At 59.7% G+C, this 20,025-nt stretch overlaps 1 protein-coding gene across 8 annotated transcripts in view; it reads right to left on the bottom strand.

Moving 5' to 3' along the window:
• The window catches only part of ANK1 (ankyrin 1), a 41,551-nt gene that overhangs the window by 10,930 nt on the left and 10,596 nt on the right, over nt 1-20,025 (bottom strand). For 6 of the 8 annotated variants that reach the window (XM_075043400.1, XM_075043402.1, XM_075043407.1 and 3 more), the window contains 31 exons: nt 14,090-14,188; nt 12,892-12,990; nt 12,102-12,200; nt 11,813-11,998; nt 11,576-11,674; nt 10,890-10,988; nt 10,456-10,554; nt 9,801-9,998; nt 9,618-9,716; nt 9,138-9,236; nt 8,792-8,890; nt 8,419-8,616; nt 8,162-8,260; nt 7,974-8,072; nt 6,679-6,876; nt 6,367-6,465; nt 5,875-5,973; nt 5,454-5,552; nt 5,255-5,347; nt 5,015-5,087; nt 4,592-4,615; nt 3,568-3,670; nt 3,132-3,279; nt 2,815-2,912; nt 2,501-2,725; nt 1,925-2,079; nt 1,535-1,746; nt 1,204-1,408; nt 920-1,016; nt 322-550; nt 14-139 (listed from right to left, as the gene is read on the bottom strand). In XM_075043400.1, coding sequence (XP_074899501.1) covers nt 14-139; nt 322-550; nt 920-1,016; nt 1,204-1,408; nt 1,535-1,746; nt 1,925-2,079; nt 2,501-2,725; nt 2,815-2,912; nt 3,132-3,279; nt 3,568-3,670; nt 4,592-4,615; nt 5,015-5,087; nt 5,255-5,347; nt 5,454-5,552; nt 5,875-5,973; nt 6,367-6,465; nt 6,679-6,876; nt 7,974-8,072; nt 8,162-8,260; nt 8,419-8,616; nt 8,792-8,890; nt 9,138-9,236; nt 9,618-9,716; nt 9,801-9,998; nt 10,456-10,554; nt 10,890-10,988; nt 11,576-11,674; nt 11,813-11,998; nt 12,102-12,200; nt 12,892-12,990; nt 14,090-14,188 — 3,954 coding nt within the window. The remainder of the gene's footprint in view (nt 1-13; nt 140-321; nt 551-919; nt 1,017-1,203; nt 1,409-1,534; nt 1,747-1,924; nt 2,080-2,500; nt 2,726-2,814; nt 2,913-3,131; nt 3,280-3,567; nt 3,671-4,591; nt 4,616-5,014; nt 5,088-5,254; nt 5,348-5,453; nt 5,553-5,874; nt 5,974-6,366; nt 6,466-6,678; nt 6,877-7,973; nt 8,073-8,161; nt 8,261-8,418; nt 8,617-8,791; nt 8,891-9,137; nt 9,237-9,617; nt 9,717-9,800; nt 9,999-10,455; nt 10,555-10,889; nt 10,989-11,575; nt 11,675-11,812; nt 11,999-12,101; nt 12,201-12,891; nt 12,991-14,089; nt 14,189-20,025) is intronic. The other 2 variants (XM_075043401.1, XM_075043405.1) reach the window with 2 other exon arrangements.

Below are 20,025 nucleotides of genomic sequence, written 5' to 3'. Positions count from 1 at the left end.
ACCCTGCCATTACCTTGATGGGGATGGCGAGACGATTCTCCCGGAAGGACTGGAAGAGGAAGGTGCGGGGCTGAGTGGCCTTCTTGACAGGCACCAGGTTCCCTGAGAGCTCGACGTGCAAAGGCATCCCCTCTACCACCTGGCAGGGAGCAGAAAACAGACTCAGACCCTGTGCAGAAATGTTTCTCCTGCCCCTGGACATGGCAGGTAACCCCAACTCTCCTCCGCGGGCCAGAGCCAGGACCCTCCACCGGCATCAGTCTCCCCTCGCTCGGGCAGCCCTCTCCCTGCTTCCCCCCACGCACGTTTCTGGGGACAAACCTCAATGTCCCTGCTGCGGGCCACCTCAGTGAAGTTTTCATGCTGCTCCAAAGTCTTGTCAACCTTGTCGTCAGTCATGCAGTAGCAGCGCAGCCGGCCTTCCCGTGCATCATTCATCTTGGCAAACACCACGAATTTGGCCATGTAGGGCACGGCCGTCAGCTCCTTGTACAGCATTGTGGCAAAGTGCACGGCCTCAGCCGTGCGCGGGCAGTCGGCCAGCCAGAACCTGTGGGAGGGCTGGGTCGGGGCGCTGCCGGGCAAGTTGCCCAGCGGCACCGGGACAGCTGCCCCCCCCACCCCCCCCAACAACAAAGTGCGTGGCGGAGGGTGCCCCAAGAGCTCCCGGTAGAGGAGCAGCCCCATCCGTGAAGGGGAACCCACCCAAGCACAAAGAACGGTCCCTTCCCTCTGCACACCCGGTTGTGAATGTTTCCGAGGCGGCGTGGGGGTCTCAAGGCTGCCTTGAGACGTGGGAATGGGGCAGCACCCCAAGGAGCAGAGGGGTGGGAGGCTCCTCCTGGCACAGGCTGCACCCCAAGAGGGCCTGAGGGACAGCAGGCGTCCCCAGGTGAGCACATGCTTGCCCACGACTCACCTGGCAGACACATTGGTGGTAAAGTTAGCACACTCATTCTCATAGACCAGCTTCGTGGTGCCTGTTATGTCTTCCCACTGGGCTTGGGCTGTCCCTCCTGCAGCAGAAAACAAGGGTGAGCACGCTGCTTTTCCACAAGCCTGGGGTCTGCATCCCCCAGGCAATTGCTCTTTCCACCGCGGTGACCCGTCCTTCGCTCCCAGGAGCTGCATCCCGCCGAGGCGCCCCATCCCATCCCGACCGGAGAGCACGCTCGCCTGCGCGGCAGGGGTTGGTAGCCTCACCGATCACGCTGCAGAGCAGGCGCAGGCTGGTGGTGTCACCCTCGCCGCTGTCACGGGGATTGTCCTTCCAGGACGGCGGCAGTGGGATGCGGAGCCCGATGGGACGGTGGAACTTCCTCCGGCGCGGCTCCACTGTGACGATGGGGCTGAAGGTTGCCTGGTTCCCCAGCAGCTTAGTCACCAGCTCATCGGGCACGGGCTGCGCCTGCGGGCAGCACGAGCGCCGGCATCAGGGCCAGTTTCCCTCGGACCGGGGTGCAGCCTGAGCCTGCTGCCTACCCCTGCCCGCAGGAGCCCAGCTGGACCCCGGGCCGAGCTCTCCGGTGCTCACCTGCAGGGCCAGCCTCACTTTCTTGGTGACAGCGGTGTCTGGGAAGGTGGCCTGTACCATGGGTACCAGTGTGCTTTTCAAACACCCTCCCTCAGGGCCGATCAGATCGCAGTCCTGGCAAATCCGGGACATGACCACGAAGTAGAGAGGGAAGTCGGTGGTGATGATGCGGCAGACCCTCTTCTTCTCCAGCTCCTCCAGACTCTCCAGCTCTGCAAGGGCAGCGCAGCCGTCAACGCTCACCCACCAAGCCTGCGGCTGTCACCCACCACCCGCTGCGAGCTGCGCCAACCACGCTGGGCTCAGCCCCATCCCATCACCCGGCCCAGCTGCATCCCTGCCTGCGGGGACCCGCACGGTGCAGAACCCCCGCCTGCCTGGCGTGCTCACCCTCATCCATGCCGTTGAGCAGCTGGTCCATGTAGCTGTCCTCGTAGCGGTTGCGGTGCTCCTTCCAGATGGAGCCGTTCTCGTTGCGCAACACCACCAGCTCGCGGTCTCCGCGCCCGCACGAGGCAAAGTGTGGGATCTCCACAATGACGGGGCTGCGGACGAGCAGAGGAAGGGCGCTTGCACCCACGTGCTGCCGCTGGGACGCGCAGGAGGCACGGTGGCCCTGGGCAGAGCACCTGCCCTACGCTGTACAGCCGCCGGAGGAGGAAGGCAGGACTGCTCGCACCCCGCTGTCTGGGAAACGGGGCTCTGCACCCAGCGGGACCGTGCCGGTCAGGTCTTTTTCTGCCACAGCATAGCCACCGCTCCGTTATGCTGGAATGACCCACCCCAGAAACGTGCTGCGCCTGGCTGGGAGTGGGATCTTTTCTGCACCAGACCCCCAGAAGCAGAGATGGGCAGAGGTCTTGCCCCAGCTGGCAGAGACTCCAGAGGAGCTTGGATCCATCCCCGGTCCTGAGGGATGGCCCCGGTGTGGGCAGCCCCATCCGCTCTGTTCCCAGCTGTGCTCACCTGAGGAACTGGGCGCCAGCGGGTCCCAGGGCGATGATCCGGCTGGCCAGACCCTCCTCCTCAGCCAGCGTCGGGGGTGCAGGCAGCTTTTGGGGCTTCACCAGGCGGCAGGTGATGCGGGTCGGCGCGGCGCAGGCGCGGGGCGGGATGACCACGCGCAGTCCGTGGTGCCGGCTGCCCCGCATGGAGCCGCCGCGGGCATCCACCATGAAGCTCACCAGGAACCTGGAGCGGGCAGAGGCATGGGCATGTGGGCATCTTGCAGCCGGCTCATGCGCAGAGCATGCATTGTGCCGCATGGGCTGGGCACTCACCCTGTGTGCACGGGGCTGGCCACCGGGCTGATGTTATCCGAGGTCTCGGTGGCGGGGCTGCTGGGGATCAGGGAGTCCTCATCGAACTCCTTGGAGGGCTGTGTAAGGCAGGGAAGAGCCCCCATGAGCACAGGATCCTATCTGGGGGTGCTGAGCCTGCCCACTCGTCCGCAGTCTCACAACCCTCCCTGGGCGGTCCCGTACCGCCGGGTCCATCCCTACCACCCATCCCATGTTTCGGCTGTGTGGTGATGGGGGGATTCCCCCCCCGTAGGGAGTGCCTGGGGGGGCCGTGGCGGGCTGTGTCTCATGCTCACCTCCTGTGGGGACACTGAGGGTGCATGCAGCAGGCTGACTTGCTCAGATTCTGTCTCCACAGGTCCTACCTGCTCAGTCTCCTCCGCTCTGGTCACCACAGTCTCAGGTGGGACGCAGGGGACCTGCAGGACAGCTGGAGACTCCACCCTGGTAGGAGAAGGCAGTGACAGCCATTGAAGGGGCAAGCCAGGTCCCCTCAGCCCCTGGCCATCCCCAGGGAGTCCCAGGGCCGCTGGATGAAGGCAAACTCAGCAGCGGACTCATGTCCTGGTGCAGGAACAACACCAACGAGCTTTGCCTGCTATGCTAGCCAGTGGGGGCTCAGTGAGCCACTCCTTGCCCAGAGCTGTCCCTGCCCCACTGGCATCCCAGCCCAGCAGCGGGCTGGCCCCGTGCCCCGTACCCACTCCCTCCCCACCATCCAGTGCCTCTTACGTTTGCTCCAGTGTCGTCGTGGTCATAAACTCCAGCGTCTCCCTCTTGCCGTCCTGGTCCCTGGGATCGGGTGTCCTGGGCGTTGGTGCGATCAGCTCCTCCTCTGAAACCGAGAGCTGGCTCAGCATGCAGAGGCAGAGGGACAAGGGAGCACAGACATCCAGCCCTCGCCCTCATCCCTCCTCAGGGCTGGAGCCAGGGCCCATCTCTGCTCCCACTGCTGGCCACACACACTCGTCCCCTGGGGTCTCAGCCAGCCACGGGGCAGCTTTGCCCTCTGCCAGATGGGGTCCGCTGGCAGGGGCAAGCCCCGAGTGCCGCGGGTCGGTGGGACAGGAGCTGTGGTAGCTGTCAGGAGCCTCGGCTGTTAGCTGACCCCTTTCCTCCAGCACCAAGCACAGAGCAGAGCCTGCCAGGGACACCCTGCCGTCGGATGCTGGGGACAGGAGTGTAGGCAGGGCTGGGGACGTGGGAAGGATGCCCTAACGCTGCCGAGTGCATCCGCGCACCCCCCTTGGAGGCGCAAGCCCAGCCAGCGTTGCCTGCTGGCCCGATTAATGCCTGCTAAGGAGTTCTCTGGGGTTCAGCTCTTGCCAGTGCCCTATGGGAAGCGAGTCCAGCACCTCCCAACGCAGGGACGGAGCCCTAGTGATGGGGAGGGGACCGCAGCAGCACAGAGACCCTCGAGCACTCAAGTTCATCCCTGCCCTGGCCAGGACGGCATGGGGCGGTTGTGGTGGGGCATCGGAGTTTGTCTCAGAACCGGGCTCTTCTGCCTACCGGGGAGAGGACTTGGGGCCGACAGGGAGCTAAGGATCCCCCGCAGCGGGGGGACAGCCCCATTCATGCAGTCACACCACAGCAAGCAGCACGGACACAGATGGGCAGGGCGGGATGGCAGGGCCAACGCTGGATAGCACCAGCCCAGCAGCAAGGCTCAGCAGATGGATGTGGCGTGCGGATGGTTAGTGGCCATGGGGTGAAATGGGCCATTGAGCTGGGGGCAGGGGGACACATTTCATACCCATTACTGTGACATGAGCAGTGCCTGCAAAGTAAGAAGAGGCAAAGGTGAGGTCTCGGTGGGAGGGAGGAGGAGCAGACCAGCTGCAGCCGGGCTGGGAGCTGGTACTACCCCGCGGAGCAGGGCACGGCGGGGGGCTCTGCATGCCCAAGGGCTCTCTGCACACTCTCCCTGGGGCGTGGGACCGTGGCGTGGTCCAGGCATATCCCTCCTGCATAGCGCAGGGAAGCACCCGAGCCAGGAGGTGCCACCCCAGGAGTCTGGTGGGCTCCCCTCGTCCTCTCTGCAAGACCACTGTGGGGCCACACAGCTCCCCCACCCTGGCCGGCAGGAACACCAGTGCCCATCCCCAGGGCTGCCGCCTGCCACGCTGGCCCAGCCAGCGGATATCTGGGATGGAGCGACCCAGCTCCGGCCCCTCACCTTCATCCTCTGACACATCCAGAATCTCGTCTACGGTCTCTGGGAAGCTCATGCGGTGCTTGTCACTGACTGACTGTGGGAGTAGAGCGGAGTCAGCGGAGGCCAGCCCTTCGCTGCGCGGCTACCCGCGGCCCCCTCCCCACGCCCGGGCTAGCCACCCAGCTCGGCAGACCTTTGCATGGCTGCTCCCAGCCCCAGCCCTCCTCCACAGGGTCCCGGTCCCAGTCCCCAGGGGCTCACCGGGATGTCCGTTTCCTCTGTGACGATCTTGAGCACGTCTGTGACGGAAATGTAGCCGAGCCGCTTTGCAATGGCCAGGGGAGTGGTGCCGTTCTGTGCAAGGAGGAAGGGCTGGGGGTCAGCGACAGCCACCGGGAAGCCCAGGCGGATGCCTGAACTTGCCATGGGGCGAGGAGGTGCGGGTCAATACCATACTCACTGTGCTGATCTCGTTGGGAGAGGCACCGTGCTTCAGCAGCAGCGTCACAACGTCCGTGTGGCCCTGCTGCGCCGCTTGGTGCAGAGGGGTGTAGCCCAGCTGCAGAGGAGAACAGAGGGTGCTGCCATCCGTTCTGGGTGTCTGCTGCCCCAGAAATGCCCCTGCACCTCACGCTGGGCTTCATGCCTGGAGCACGAGGGCAGCTCCCTCTTTTCCGAGGTAAGCAAAGGGCTCTGCAGAACCCAGCTCTTGCCCAGGGCTGTAGCTAGACTACAGCAGCTTCCAGCCATGGAGACAGGAGGGCTTGGAGCAACGCAGGGGGGAAGCAGTGGAAGCAGGGAGGGAGGCTAAGCCTTCTCCATCAACCTGCATACCGTTGCCCAGGGCAGAAGGGTCCTTGGAGCACAGGACGTTTCTGTACCTTAGTCTTGGCGTTGACATCAGCCTGGTGCTGCAGCAAAAACTTCACCAGCTTGATGTTCCCATAGTGGCTGGCCACATGCAGCGGGGTGTAGCCCATCTGAAAGATGAGATCAGGTCTCAGAGTGCCCTCCATGGTGTTTCCTACCCTTGTGGCTTGGGCATGCTCATCCCATGGGGCAAGCCCCACAGATGAAGGATGGGGCACATGTGTGGGTGCTGTCTGAGAGCCCAGGACCAGGGCAGAGGGCACACTGCAGACCACACCACATTGTGCCCAAGGGTACAGGGGTGAGCTTTGGGAACAGGCAAGAATCATCCCTCCAGGGAGAGGGGGGAAGAGGAGGAAGGGTCTCCAAGACACAGACAAGAAGGTAAGACAAGAGGGGAGACTCTTGCACAAAGAAAAAGAAAAGCAATGCTCCTGGAGCAGGCCCAGAGGTAGTTCTCCCACATGTTTTTCACCACAGCCACGGCCAATGCACTACTTTACCCTGGTCGTTGCATCCACCGTGACTCTGTGTTTCACCAGAACATCAGCGACCAGCACATGCCCCTCTTGGGCCACAAGATGGAGAGGAGTCAGGCCACTCTGCAAACAAAGGAGGTGTCAGCACAGTGGTGATGCCATCACTGCAGCAATACCAGCAGAGACTCTAAGACAGGTCTCCAACCTGGCAAATTGACCGACACCGTGCTGTTGCCTGAATGCAGGGAGGCACTGGGGCTTGGACTACCACCCTGTCTGCTACTCCCCGCCGGGGTGTTCGCCTCCAGCCTGGTGGGATGCGCCGGGACAACTTACCTTGTTTCCTAGGTCACCGTTGGCTTGTTTGGAGAAAAGCAGTGCCACCATGTCCGCATGCCCCTCCTGGGAAGCCAGGTGGAGGGGGGTGACTCCCTGCACAGACTCCGCGTTTGCAGAAGCCCCGTACTGCAGCAAGCTGCTGGCCACCTCCATCTGGTTCTGCTTGGCAGCGATGTGCAGGGGAGTGTACCCGTTCTGCAGAGAGAGACAGAGGAGCTCATTGCAGTGCTCAGCCCCTGCCAAGCAGACCAGCAGGGACAGAAGGTGCCACCTTGCCTCTCCAGGCCAGGCCTGCCCTTCCTAGTCGCCTCCAGAGCTCAGGGATGCGCGCTCACACCTAAACCATCTCCCTGACAGCAACTAGCCCTGACGCCGAGGCCAAATCCTGCTTTTCCAGCCAAGTCAGCCCAGGGGTTTCAAAGACCACCTGCTTCAGGTTTGACTGGTATTGCCTGTCCTGGAGTTTCCCCACACATGAATTTTTTACAGCAGTATTCAGCCACCTGGAGCTGTGAGAGGCCAGGGCAGGCAGACACCTCCTGGAACGTGCCCGCCTGAGGTGCGGAGCAAAACTCACAACATGCAGGATGAGTATTCAGGCAGAGACCGCAGGGCCTCGAGCGCTGCCTCCGCTGCCGCGCTGCGGGAGCAAAGCAGCTGGCAGACACCCTCTGCTTGGGGTGACGTGCAAGGCTGTCAAGTGACGCAGACCCACGGGGGATTGGTACCGGTACCGGCCGCTGCCGCTGCCCTGCCCAGCAAGACTGTGCAGGGGGAGAGGGGAATGCCAGATGGGGACGGCTGGGCACCGGCGGCCACTTGTCCGTTCTGAGGATCCAGCTTCTGCAAACAAGGCGGAATCCGAGGCCGCCGGGCTGCTCTTTGGGGAGAGGTTCCCCGGGCTCAGGCAGAGCGGGGTGAGTCTCACGAGCTGGTGGGTTTTCTGACTCACTCCTTCAGAGCTGCACGCAAATATTCACGTGTGGCTCCCCAAACTGCTAGACTGCAGCACCGCTCCACGGGGCTTGCCATGGAAACATGTCCCCAGGCAACAGCCACGACGCTGCCAGCAGGGACTACCCCTGACACAGCCTGTCTGTAGGAACAGGACGACCGCCCAGCACCCCTGCCTGCCCCACGGACTGGTGCGAGGGACAGGCGTGAGCAGCAGGTGTGGAGAGCGGCTGGTGGTGACTGGTCCCAGTATCAGGGTTGAGGGGCAATGCTGACCCCAGGCTGACGGGCGCCGGACACACGGACGCATCCCCGGGGACAACCCTGTCCAACCTTACCCAGGCTGAGCTGTGCGGGGAGCTCCCCTTAGGAAGCAGCAGCTTGACGATCTCCAGGTTGTTGTGGTGCACAGCCACGTGCAGCGGGGTCAGGCCATTCTGGGGAGGGGGAGAGGGCACGGAGAGGTGAGACGGAGCCTCTCCCCGTACCACACCGCTCCTCCCGCTGCCGCAGGAGCAGCGCTCACCTTCCCTGCCGCGTTGGGGTGAGCGTCACGTGCCAGCAGCAGCTCCGCCACATCCACCTTCCCGTACTTGGCTGCAACGTGGAGAGGGGTAAATCCTTTCTGGGGAGAAAGGCAGCCCGTCACAGGGTGCACAGGGATGAGGAGGAGAGCACTGGCGCGTGCTGTCCCTCCCGTGACAGGGACACCGTGCCACCAGCCTGCCCGGCCTTTGGCCCAGCCGGGTCACTCCTTTGGCGGCGGTGGCCGCGGCAGCCTACCTTGGTCATGCAGGTCTGCGAGGCCCCCTTCTCCAGCAGGGCCAGGGCCGTGTCCACGTGCCCCTCTCTGGCAGTGATGTGCAGGGGCGTGTGGCCCGCCGTCGTGGCCAGGTTGGGGTTGGCGTTGTTCTCCAGCAGGAGTTTGACCATGCCGGCGTGGCCGATGCGTGCGGCGCAGTGCAGAGGAGTCTGGTCGTCCTGCGAGGGAGGCAGAGAAGCTGTTTTGGCAGATTCGGACCAGACCCTTGCTTGCCTTGCCGAAGGGGTCCTGGTCCTGCTGTTGCGCAGGACCAAGCTATGGGCGGGCGAGAGCGAAGAAGCCAGCACTGGCTGTTCCCAGAGCTGGACTATCAGACAGGTTCTCTGTACCTACCTTGGCCTTGGCGTTGGCTTTGGCTTTGTTCTGCAGCAGGTACTTTGCCACATCCGTGTGCCCAGCTCTGGCTGCCATGTGTAGGGGGGTCTCCACTTTCTGCACCAAGGACAGGATAAAGCAGTGAGGCCGCAGGAGAGGGTATGCCTTCCTGCAGTCATTCCTCTGGTCAGGAGAGCAGTGCCCACAACCTTTTCGGGCCCCTACCGGTTCCTCCTGCCAGCACAAAGCGGGGGGCACCAGGGCTTGCTCAGGAGAGGAGAGCAAGCAGGACTCGGGGAACCCCCACCTCCTGCTGGACCCCACCACGCTGAGCTCCCACAGCCCCAGCCAGGGTGGGACTCACCACGTTGGACACATTCGGAGAGGCTCCACGCTGCAGCAGGGTCTTGACGATGGGCAGGTGCCCCATGAAGGCGGCCACATGCAGGGGGGTCAGGCCGGACTGCGGAGAGAAAGGGGCCAGGAGCCAAGATGGGTGCTGAGGACCTTCCCAACATCTCTTCCTTGCCCCCCTCGTCCCCCTCCCTGGGGCACGCTCCAGCACAGAGGCAAACTTTGGGTCCACAGCCCGGCCCCAGCAGCCTGGCAGCTGAGCTGAGGGGCAGACGGAGAGCTACCGCCTCCCCTGCAGCCCCCCTGCCCTGTAGGGAGCGGGCTGCGGGGAGATGCTGCCAGGCTCAACGGAGCTGCAAAGAGCTCTAAGCCACGACGAAGAAAGCGCCTGGGGACCAGCAGAGGCAACAGGGTCCATCGTCCCCTGCAGCGCTGCCTGCTCTGCACGGGCACCGGCAGAAGAACCGGGGCTGGGCTGCAGCCCCCCTACCTCTGTGACGGCATCGATGGAGGCACCCGTCTTCAGCAGCAGCTCCATCACCCGGATGTGGTTCTTCTTGCAGGCGATATGGAGGGGTGTGAAGCCGTTCTGCAGATGGACAGATGGACGGTCGTTTGCAAGAAGGCTCTCCCTCTGCCCTGCCCCAGCCCTGCCTGCCCCCTCCTCACTCACCAGGGCTCGGGAGTTGGGCTTGGCCCCCTTCTCCACCAGCAGCTTGGCCACCCGGTGGTGCCCACAGTGGGCGGCCACGTGCAGCGGCGTTAGGTGGTCCAGGGTGATGTCGTCGATCTCGGCGCTGTACTGCAGGAGCAGGCGCACGCAGTCCAGGTGGTCGCCCTGCGCTGCCATGTGGATCGGCGACAAGCCGTTCTGCGACCGCGGAGCGAGGTCTCAGGGCTGGGCTGGGAGGGGGGACCAGGCATCCCACCCAGCCCCTGCCTCGCTCCCCCGGCCACAGCTCCGGGGCAGAAGAGATGGCATGTTCCCCAGGGTGCTACCAGAAAGGAGCCCCGAAATCCTTCACCGAGACTTACGGGGGAGCAATGCTGAGCAGAGGGCAGGGCCTGAAGAGCTGCTGCCATGGGGCAGTCTGTCCCCAGGGCATCCCCTTCTCAGGGCTGGTTCCTTTGAAGCCCTCAGGCAAAGGGCAAAGGGCTTCAGCAAGGGCCAAGGAGGAGGTCAGAAAGCTCCTCATCCCTTGGCAGGCCAAAACTCAGCCCCAGCCCAGCCACGGGTGGCATCCAGCAACTGTGCACAGCTTGTTACCCCTCCTTGTGCTGCCCCGGGACCTGACACCAAGCACAACCCCACAGAATCCCGTGGGTACCTTGGTTTTGGCTTGAATGGGAGCCCCATGGTCCAGCAGGATCTCTGCGATTCGCACATGTCCATTGCGAGCTGCACAGTGGAGAGGGGTCAGCTCATCCTGGGGAGAGAGAAGGGTTCAAGGGCTCAGCATGGGCAAGGAAGGGCAGGAGGGTAACGGACTTTGGACTTGTTTGCAAAATAAGGCAAAACCGAGCCTGCCCTCAGCCCCCCAGGTACATCCACTGTAGCCATGCAGCCTCCTCTCACCTCTACATGCACCAGCAAAAAACCTGGTCCATCCCCTTAGCGCACCAGAGACCTTCCCTCACACACCCAGCAAGAAATTCACGGGGTATGCACTGGGCAGTGCAGCATGGCAGTGCTCCCTGGATGCAAGGAGCTTGGGGAGGGAGATGGCCCGTGTACTTGCTGGTGATTCAGAAGTGGGCTCACCTTGGTCCTTGTCTCTATCTGGGCCCCACGGTCCAGCAGCAGCCGTACCATGATGATGTTGCCCCGGCGGGAGGCTATGTGCAGGGGAGTGATCCCATTCTGACAGAAGGAACGGCAGGCAGTCTGTTAGAGGGAGCAACCCCTTCTCTTTCCCCCGCGGGGCTGCAAGGAGGCATGGGGCAAACGAAGGACAGGGGAGAGCTAAATCCCTGCCCATGGACAGCGCAGGGGAACGGCTTGTTTCACAGGGCTGGGAGAGAGGGTGAGCATCTGCTCCTGCCTGCAGCTAAAGGGCTGTGGACAGAAGCTACGCAGATCTTGCAGGAAAGCGCCGACTCATGGATTTGGCTGCACCCATGGGACTGGAAGAGGCACACCAACTGCAGGGGCTATAAGCTCTGCCTTGCAGCGAGAGCACCAGCTTTCCCGCAGCCTGGACAGAAGGTCCCAAGAGCTTCCAGGGATGCATGGCTGCATCCAACAGAGGGGAGACATAGTAGGAAAGGCCCACGCTGATTATTAATGGCAACTCCCCAGAAATGTACCAGTGTGCTACCTTCTGCGTGGTCCCACCTCACCAGTGTACCCTGGCAGCTGTGGCTGCACCCACATGGAAAGGAGGCACAGCATCCTCCTCTGGTGCCGGAGCAGTCCCAGTCCCAGCAGTCTTCCCACTTTGCACTCACCTGGGGTGTGAAGTTGACGCTGGCTCCACGGTTCAGCAGTAATTGGGCCACACTGAGATTCTCGTAGTGGGCTGCAATGTGCAAGGGGGTAAATCCAGTCTAGGGGAAAGAAGGAGGGATCAGCCCAGCCAGACACATGCTCCCTGCTGAAAGGATGGATAAATACAGCATACCAAGCTGCTGTTCTCCCTGGGGATGTGGGAAAGCTCCCAGAGACAGGATGGGAAAGCCACACACCTTGGAGAGGACGTCAGCATTGGGGTCATTCTGCAGCAGCACAGCAGCTGTGCGAGTGTCATCGTTGCGGGCTGCAATGTGCAGGGCGGGCAGGCGGACCTTACCCTTCGTCCCATAGTTGATAAGGTGAGCAACCACGTTCTCATGCCCTTGCTGCAGAGCCACAGCTAGCGGAGTGAAGCCGTCCTGCCAAGGAGAGGTGGGTGAGAGGGGGAGAATCGAGGAGCCGTGGCAGCGCCTGGCACATCCAACAGCAGCCCCAACAAGCGGGGCTCCTCAAGGATCTCACCTCTGTGGCTACATTCTGGTTGGCTCCATTTTCCAGCAAGAACTTGACAACATCCAGGTGGTTTTCCTGTGCTGCCATGTAGAGGGGGGTGAAGCCTTTCTGCAAACACAGGGCCATGCGCATCAACACAACTCTTGCTCAAGCTCCTTGCAGACCTACACCTCATCAACACCCACACCCCCAGCTCACTGAACTGGGGCAAAAGCATACATGGTGTGGGTGGGAAGAAGGAAAAAACTGGCAATGATGAGGCAATCATAGAGAGCTAGAGCCCAAGGCTCCCCGCGCCCAGAAAGGACCAGGGGATGCCTCACAACAGTCAACCCAGGAGACACTGCCTTCCACTCACTACCACTACTCTCCCTTGCGTCAGGGATGTTTTTCTCCCATCAGGCAAAAGCTGAAGAGCTTGCAGCCCCACCAGGCCCAAGAACGAGAGAACGAAGGAAGCACAGTGTGCAGAGCTGCAGGGGTTGCTGGAGACCTCATGGCTGTGCCAGGGAAGCATTGGCCGTGAGTCCTCCCGGGATGAGTTTGACGTGTTTGTGCGTGCTGCCATGGACTCCCTCAGCAGAGAGATCATGCTGGTCTCCCCATACCCCTCAAGACTCCCTCCCCACCACTCGCACACTCGTCTTCTTTCTGGCAGAGCAGTCCTTAGCCCTGAACAGGACTAGAGAGAAACTATAAAGGGCTGCTGAAGTGCCCGTACTGGGCACAGTTCCCACCACGAGGACACCACCATCATGGATACTGGGTGCTTTTCCCACCCCAGCCCAGACCCCTCTACCTGTGACTGCGCATTGACGTTGGCCCCGTAGTTCACCAGTTCCCGGACCACGTCCTGTTGTCCAGCCAGGGCAGCAATGTGCAGGGCTGTGTTTCCTTTCTGAAAGACACCACAAGGCAGCACTCAGGGGCTGGAGCAGCCCGGGATGCTGGGGAAAGATGGGCCTGACACGTGCTAACACACATGCAAACACAGCAGCTGGCCTGGGGAAGCCTGTGGGGCCGTGCAGCCCTTGCTCCATGCCCCATCCCTGCTGTAGACCAGGCAGCTACCCTTCACGTTTGCTGGCCAGGGAAGACAGTGATTTCATCTTTCCCATGAAGTTACTGGCAGCAAAAGCTGGATGCATTGTCAGGCTCTGTGTATCTCCAGCACCGAGAGATGAGGCGGGGGGAGGACGGGGGAGCTGAGCTGGCAGTCTTCAGGCAAAACTGCAGTGTGCACCCGGTAGCCAAGACATCCCAGCAGAGCTAAGGGATGATGAGCGGGCTGGAAAATGCAGACACAGGCTCTTCCGACTTGTGCCTTTGGGTGGTGTGGCAGAACGCCAGACTCCGCTCTGCGCCCCAAGCCCTGCCAGAGCACCGGGGAGGTGGCAAGCCAGGCTCCCTCCTGCTCTCACAGCCCTTCAGATGGTGCTGGAGGCTGCTCATTTGTCAGCCCTGCTTGCTTGCTCTGTTTTCTGGCTTGTCACCCAGCAAGAACCACACCCCGCCATGGTGATGCAAGGAGAGGAGGGTACATTATTTACGGAGCACCAGAGCTCTCCAAGCTTGGAACAACGGTACCAAGGCCATCGCGGTGTTGCAGCATGCAGGCGCTGCCCTGGGGCAGCGAGGGCTGACCTGAGCTGGCAGCCAGCGCTGGGAGGAGATGCGAGTAAAGACAGCACTAGCACACGTTGTGACTTCTCTTACTCCCCTCTTGAGCTCAACAGTGGCCCCCGTGGCCCCCACAGGAGAGAGGCATGGGTAGAGAGGAACGTCCCACCCGCCTGGAGGTGCCCAGCATGGCTTTGACTGTGCTGAAATCAGAGCCTGGTCCCCAAGCCCCAGCCCAGCAGCACTGTCACCAGCACAGCCTTTCCAGGGGCTGAAAGCAAACAGCATGATTCACTGCTCAACTACTGCTGGTGCGTCTGGCAGCAATGGCAGGGTGCCGAGTCATGACTAATGTGCCCAGACTCCCTTGTCCTCACCTTGGTCGTTGTCTCCAAAACGATCTCCTTGTGCAGCAGCTCCACCACCATTTTCACGTGGCCCTCCTTGGAGGCCAGGTGCAAGGCGTTCAGCCCATTCTGGAGGGAGCAAAGGTGGGAGAAGGGGCATTAGTCACCTGCTGGGGCTGGGGGCCTCCGGGGAACCCCCTACTCTGAGCTCCTGTGCAGCCACGACTGCGGGCGCTTGGCCCGTGCTGGAGAAGGTCCAAGCTGGTGGGAGCAGGAGCCGTCGCCTCGCCCTCGAGCCCTGCACTGGCATCCAGCACGACAGCCATGGTTACCTCCGCGGTGCCAGGGCAACTACACGCAGCCGAATGCTGAGGTGCTGACTAATGCTGGAGGTTTCTCCATCAGCAAAACACGCAGCACCCACAGACGATTTCCTGCGGATGGGTGGCACCGCAGCGCAGCGTGTGTGCGTTCGGTGCCACGGGCGCTGTTTCAATCCTCCCTTCTCATGACACATCCCTGATGTCAACTCCTGCCTTTGCTCGGGTGACTTTCCTTGGGGTGCCCCTCCCTGCGATTTGCTGCCTGCAAAGTCAGGCTTTTCCAACCTAAAGCACTGAGCTGAGCTTTGGGTATGGCCCAGAGTGAGGATACACCAGAGCCGCTGTGTAAGTGCACATACAAACCTTAAACTTTAACACTGACAGAAGCACAGCGAGAAGGTCTTCCTGGGACAACGAATTTATCAAGCAGCAGCCAAATTTAATTCACAACGGTTCAGGAGCTTCCAGTCCAGCAGCTGGCTTCTTTCTGGCTTTGCAGACTGCCTACCAACAGCCCCATCCCGCAGCCCAGGCTCAGCAGAGGGTTGGCTTTTCTCCCTCAGAGTTCAGCTGCAGCAAAGGGTGTGGAGAAAGCGTTGGCCGTGCCACTGCCGAGCTCTACCAGTTCCAGGAAGCTCCCAAACAGCTGAAGTGACTTCTCAGGAACAGCTCTGCATGTGCCCCAGTTTACCTCACCTTTTTCCTACATGTGGAACATGAGCACTAGGAGCAAAGGGCTGGCCAGTGCCCTTTTAGCAACCTTGGGCTGTCAGAAGGAGGTGTTGGGCCAGTCAGCACCCTAGAGGCTGCTAAGGCGGCTTCTGCTCCGTTATTTCTGACACCCTCTTCCACTTCCCAGATGTGAACGACAGGGCTGCGATATTTGCTGGCAAAGAGGCTAAATACTTGCAGGCAATTTCAGATGTCACTTCTTCCCCATAAGGCAATCTTCCCTTGTCCCTCACTTCTCCCAGGTGGACGCACTATGTTTATTCCCCCCTACGCAAAGCTGTCACATGGCAGAGAGACACCAGCTCCCCGGGAGCACACAGTCCTGCCCAAGTACTCCACCTCCCAACCATCTGTTTCAGCTTCTGTAGAGTACTGGAAGGTCACTTCACAGAACTGCTTCATCCCCACCTGAATATAGGTAGGGGAGCAGAAAATGCTCAGGGAGGCTCCAGTTCCAGCCCTCCACACTCCAGTTAAACTCAGAACAGCTTCAAGAGTGTTACCATACTGGAAAAAGGGTTTCCAACCCCTCTCCCTCAAAGCACCGGCTATCCAGGATCGTAGTCAAAGAGCCACAGATTCTTTTGCTTAACTCCGATTACAGCACAAAGAGCAAAAACCTAAAAATCCACAGGCTTCCTCAGCACACCAACTCCAAAGTCCCCTAGAGCCTCAAGCACAAAAGGGAAAATGAAGGGAATTTTTTTCCAAGGGAAAATGAAGCGGGAATGCTGCAAGAGCCACAGAACAGAGCCACCAAAAGGAAACGCTCTCCAACCAGGCTTGGCTACACTGAGCTCATTGCCTGGGTCAAGCCCAGCTTCTTTGACTAAGACACACGTACACAACCCCATACGGAGGGTCAGTGACACCCTTACCTTCGCGAGCTCACAAGTTGGATATGTGGCCACACACACACACGCTTTTTCTCGGTTACACTCACGCAACACATGCCTGGAGTGCAGGACCACAGATGCTTGGTTGCTCTCCCCAGCACATAAGCCCTTTTATGCAAGGGACTCATAAATAACTTTTTGAATGCTGAAAACCTGTGAGGGATCATTATTCTCTGGTGTCCTGGTTTCGGCTGGGACAGAGTTAATTTTCCTTCTAGTAGCTGGTATAGTGTTATGGATTCAGTATGAGAAGAATGTCGATAACACACTGACGATGTCAGCTGTTGCTAAGTAGTGTTTAGACTAAGTCAAGGATTTTTCAGCTCCTCATGCTCAGCCAGCAATAAGGCTGGAGGGGCACAAGGAGTTGGGAGGGGACACAGCCAGGGCAGCTGGCCCAAACTGGCCAAAGGGGTATTCCAGACTGTGGGATGTCATGCCCAGTATATAAACTGGGGGGAGTTGGCCTGGGAGGATCGCTGCTCGGGAACTAACTGGTGATTGGTTGGTGAGTGGTGAGCAATTGCATTGTGCATCACTTGTTTTGTATATTCCAATCCTTTTAGTAGAATTTTGATTTTATTATTGTTGTTATTATCATTATTATTTTCTTCCTTTCTGTTCTATTAAACTGTTCCTATCTCAATGCATGAGTTTTACCTTTTTCCTTCCGATTCTCTCCCCCATCCCATGGGGTAGGGGGGAAGCGAGTGAGTGGCTGTGCGGTGCTTAGTTGCTGGCTGGGGTTAAACCACGACATCTGGCCTTACAGCAATAAGTGCAATGTTTGCAGAAGATTGTTTCCCAGCGGCCCATCGATATTTCTGCTCCAGGAACAATACAGGCTGTTTTGCATATTTGCTTTGGCTTGACAGCTCATCTGACCCAAAACCGCCACAGGATGTGCTTAATTTGAAAGGTGCTGTATTCCCCTCACTAAGTGCCGCAAAAGCTTCCCAGAAATCCTAGTTGCTGGCTGTCGATGCGACAAACCCAGCCCTACAGGAAAACACAAGAGATGGGAATTTGCACTTAGCCTGTACCAAAGCAGGACCCTGCCCTGGACTGGCCATCAGGACTGTGACTGTCCACCCCAAAAAATACTATCTCCTGGCACCCGTGTGCTAGCACAGCACTCTTCCCTGCTGGTGAGGGTCCTGGCAGCAAGGTGCACTCATCCTCAGGCCTCCAGCTCCTCAGGGATGAGATGGGAGCATGCAGGAACTCGAAACACGAGAGAGGTGGACGATGAAGACACTGATGCAGATGGCGGCAATGAAGGGGATGAGATCGGTGGGATGACGATCAGATGGCATGTCAAGGTCTCTGCGCTCGAGTAAGAATACAGGGCCTGTGGGATAGGTCTGACCACATATATCCCTCTTTATTCTATACAGGACATGTGAGGTTGGACCTTTCCCACAGGTCTGATATTCCTCAGAAGGAAACCCCAAAGTGCCATCTAACCTCAGGGAGATGGCAGGAACCAGTGCAAAGACGTCACACAAAGAAGTGCCTCCTACTGCTGTAGCCATGTGTCTCCCCATCAAGGTGTTAAATCCCCTCACCAGCACCAGAAATCTGTCTGGAAACAGGACTCGCAGCCGGTCAGTGGAGACAGCTGGTGACCGACCCGTCTCTCTGGGTGAGGAAGAAGTTCAAAGCCATTGTCTTTAGCTTGTGGCTGGGTGTCCCCGTTTAATTCTTTGCAGAGCCCTCTCCAGAACCACATATTCCTCTGCACTAGAGCCGTATGGGAGCGGCAGACGTAGAAATCCTCCCTCTGCTTTTAGGCTTCTCATCGGCAATGAGGGAACATCCGTGGCACGCTCCGCTTGTGGAGTCTCCCATCTCAGAAGGCGTGGGCCAGCGTGGCCAAACACAGCCCCCACCGACTTTTGCCCCTCTCCTCCAGACACCCACAGAAACTGGCAGGAGGGAATTCTCCAAGCCACTTGTGAACAGGGAAAGTAAGATGATTTTCCCTGCTAGGCTCTGCCCCAGCCTCTGCACAAACAGGGCATACACGAACGTGCCACACGTGGCAGCGTCCCCGGCCCTTTCTGGAGAGGAGAGCGGCACAGAGTTCAGCAGCAGGACCTCCCTGCTCCTCGTGACTTGCTTTCCCAGAGGTCTGGAAGGGAGCAGTGGGTGCATTAAACACCCATTAGTCTCTGCTCATTTGTAGCTACGCATTTGGAAGCAGGAGCAGTGTGACTGCTTCTAGCAACTGGCCCGCTGCTGTGGCTCAGTTACAGGGGCTCCTACTCCCCCAAGAAAGACTAAGGGAGCAGCAGTTGGGTTTATTGACTGGGCCAAATTCTGAAATTAAGCACAGCGACTTGGAATATCCTGCCAGGTGCAAGCACGCGATCTGCTCAGTGCTGAGCGCAAGCCAAGTCCTGCAGCCCAGTGCTAAGACCGTGTCACATGGCCTCTCCTCTTTTCAAACCCCGTACATCTCCAAAATGGTTATGGGGTCAGAGCCTCTAACCCACCAACAGGACCCCATGGAAAGCTCATCTTCAAAGGACTCTGAAACGGAACATTTTCTACCTTTTCTCCCTACAAGACCCCTCTGATCTAAATCCCATGTGTTCCCACACAGCCTCAGGATAGAAATGTTTGAGAGTATCCAGATGCTGATTATGAACTAATAATCCAGATAAAACAGTGATAAACAAAGCAAGCATCTCCTGAGCTTTCCCCAAACCTCATCTAGTGTCCCAGAGAGGAGAACGCAAGCTGCAGTGTGCCCCAGGGGCCTGCAGAAGCCCAGCATCCCTGCACGGTTCCATCAGTCAGAAGAAAAAAGGAGACGGTGACATTTCCTGGGGGAACATGTCTGCAGTAACTGCACTGGCCACTGCAGTGCACAAATCAGTAGGTCTGAACGACGCTTGGTTTGGGGACTTGAGACTGAAGCAGGTGAATACACATTCGTGCTACCTGCTGAGTCAGCCTCCCCAGCATCACCACTGCTCTGGAAAGCAGCCGACAGCGCAGCCTCTCTGTCCCCCCTGCTCAGCCCAAGCCCCCTGAGTCTCTCCCTACAGCACCTACCCCAATTCAGGCTAAGCCATTTGCATTTGGCAGCTACACAGATATGAAATGTTCCATTGATTACGTGCGAACAATTCCTCTGTGCCTGCGGCTCTCCTTTCCTGGGGCAGACCTGTCTCTGCTCTGTGCTAGGAGGGGCTCCACCTGCCCAACGCCTCCCAAGCCCCCAAGACTGGCATTTCGCAAACATCCCCCGCTTGCGTTAAGCTGCAGCTTCTGGGAGTCGGAAAGCCTGAGCATTGCAGGCAAGGGGAATATCCCCGAGAGTGATTCCTGCAACGTCCCAGCCACTGTGCTACACTCTTCACAGCTACCTGCTCTGCCCTCTGATGAGCAGCTGAGCCCCTTCCAGCTGTCCCAGTTGCTTGTCACCCTAAAGGAGCCTCAGATCTCCCTCTCTGCTTACCTGCTAACGCCCTTTGCTATGCTCCAGCCAGTACTGCCAGGCTCCCCAGGTCTTTATAGCTATTACTGCCCTCCCTGCCCCAAAGACAACTGGTCCAGATCTGCCTTCTGGTGACCCATTTTTCTCCCCAGCATAGGATGTGTTTCCACCCAGCTCAGCTGTGGAAGCCTTCCCAGCAAGGGACTGCTCTCACGCTGCAGCCTGCCCTGCGTGGCCTCACCCCTGAGCTCAATTCTGGTTCGGAGCTCCTGTGCCAGCTGCCTGGCAGAGGCAGGGACAGGGGGCTGTGGGATGCCTGGAGCCTGGCAGGGGGTGGTGAAGGCGAAAGGAGGATGGGGTCTGCCAGGACTCTCCGCACCCCAGGGATCCCCCCACCATGCTGGCAGTTACGGCTCCAATGCTCTGCCAGGGTGATGTGCGCCTACCCCTCAGCTGGGCACACCACAGCTCTGGAGATACGTGCCTGGAAGCTGCACAATGCCTCTGCAGAGCAGATCATCCCCAGGAAATCACCTCCACACATAAAAGCTGCCGTCACGCTCCACC

Source organism: Buteo buteo, chromosome 12 (genome assembly GCF_964188355.1).
Source record: "Buteo buteo chromosome 12, bButBut1.hap1.1, whole genome shotgun sequence".
Lineage (NCBI taxonomy): Eukaryota > Metazoa > Chordata > Aves > Accipitriformes > Accipitridae > Buteo > Buteo buteo.
Note: the sequence above shows the minus strand (reverse complement) of the source record. Positions and strands in the feature narration are given on the sequence as shown.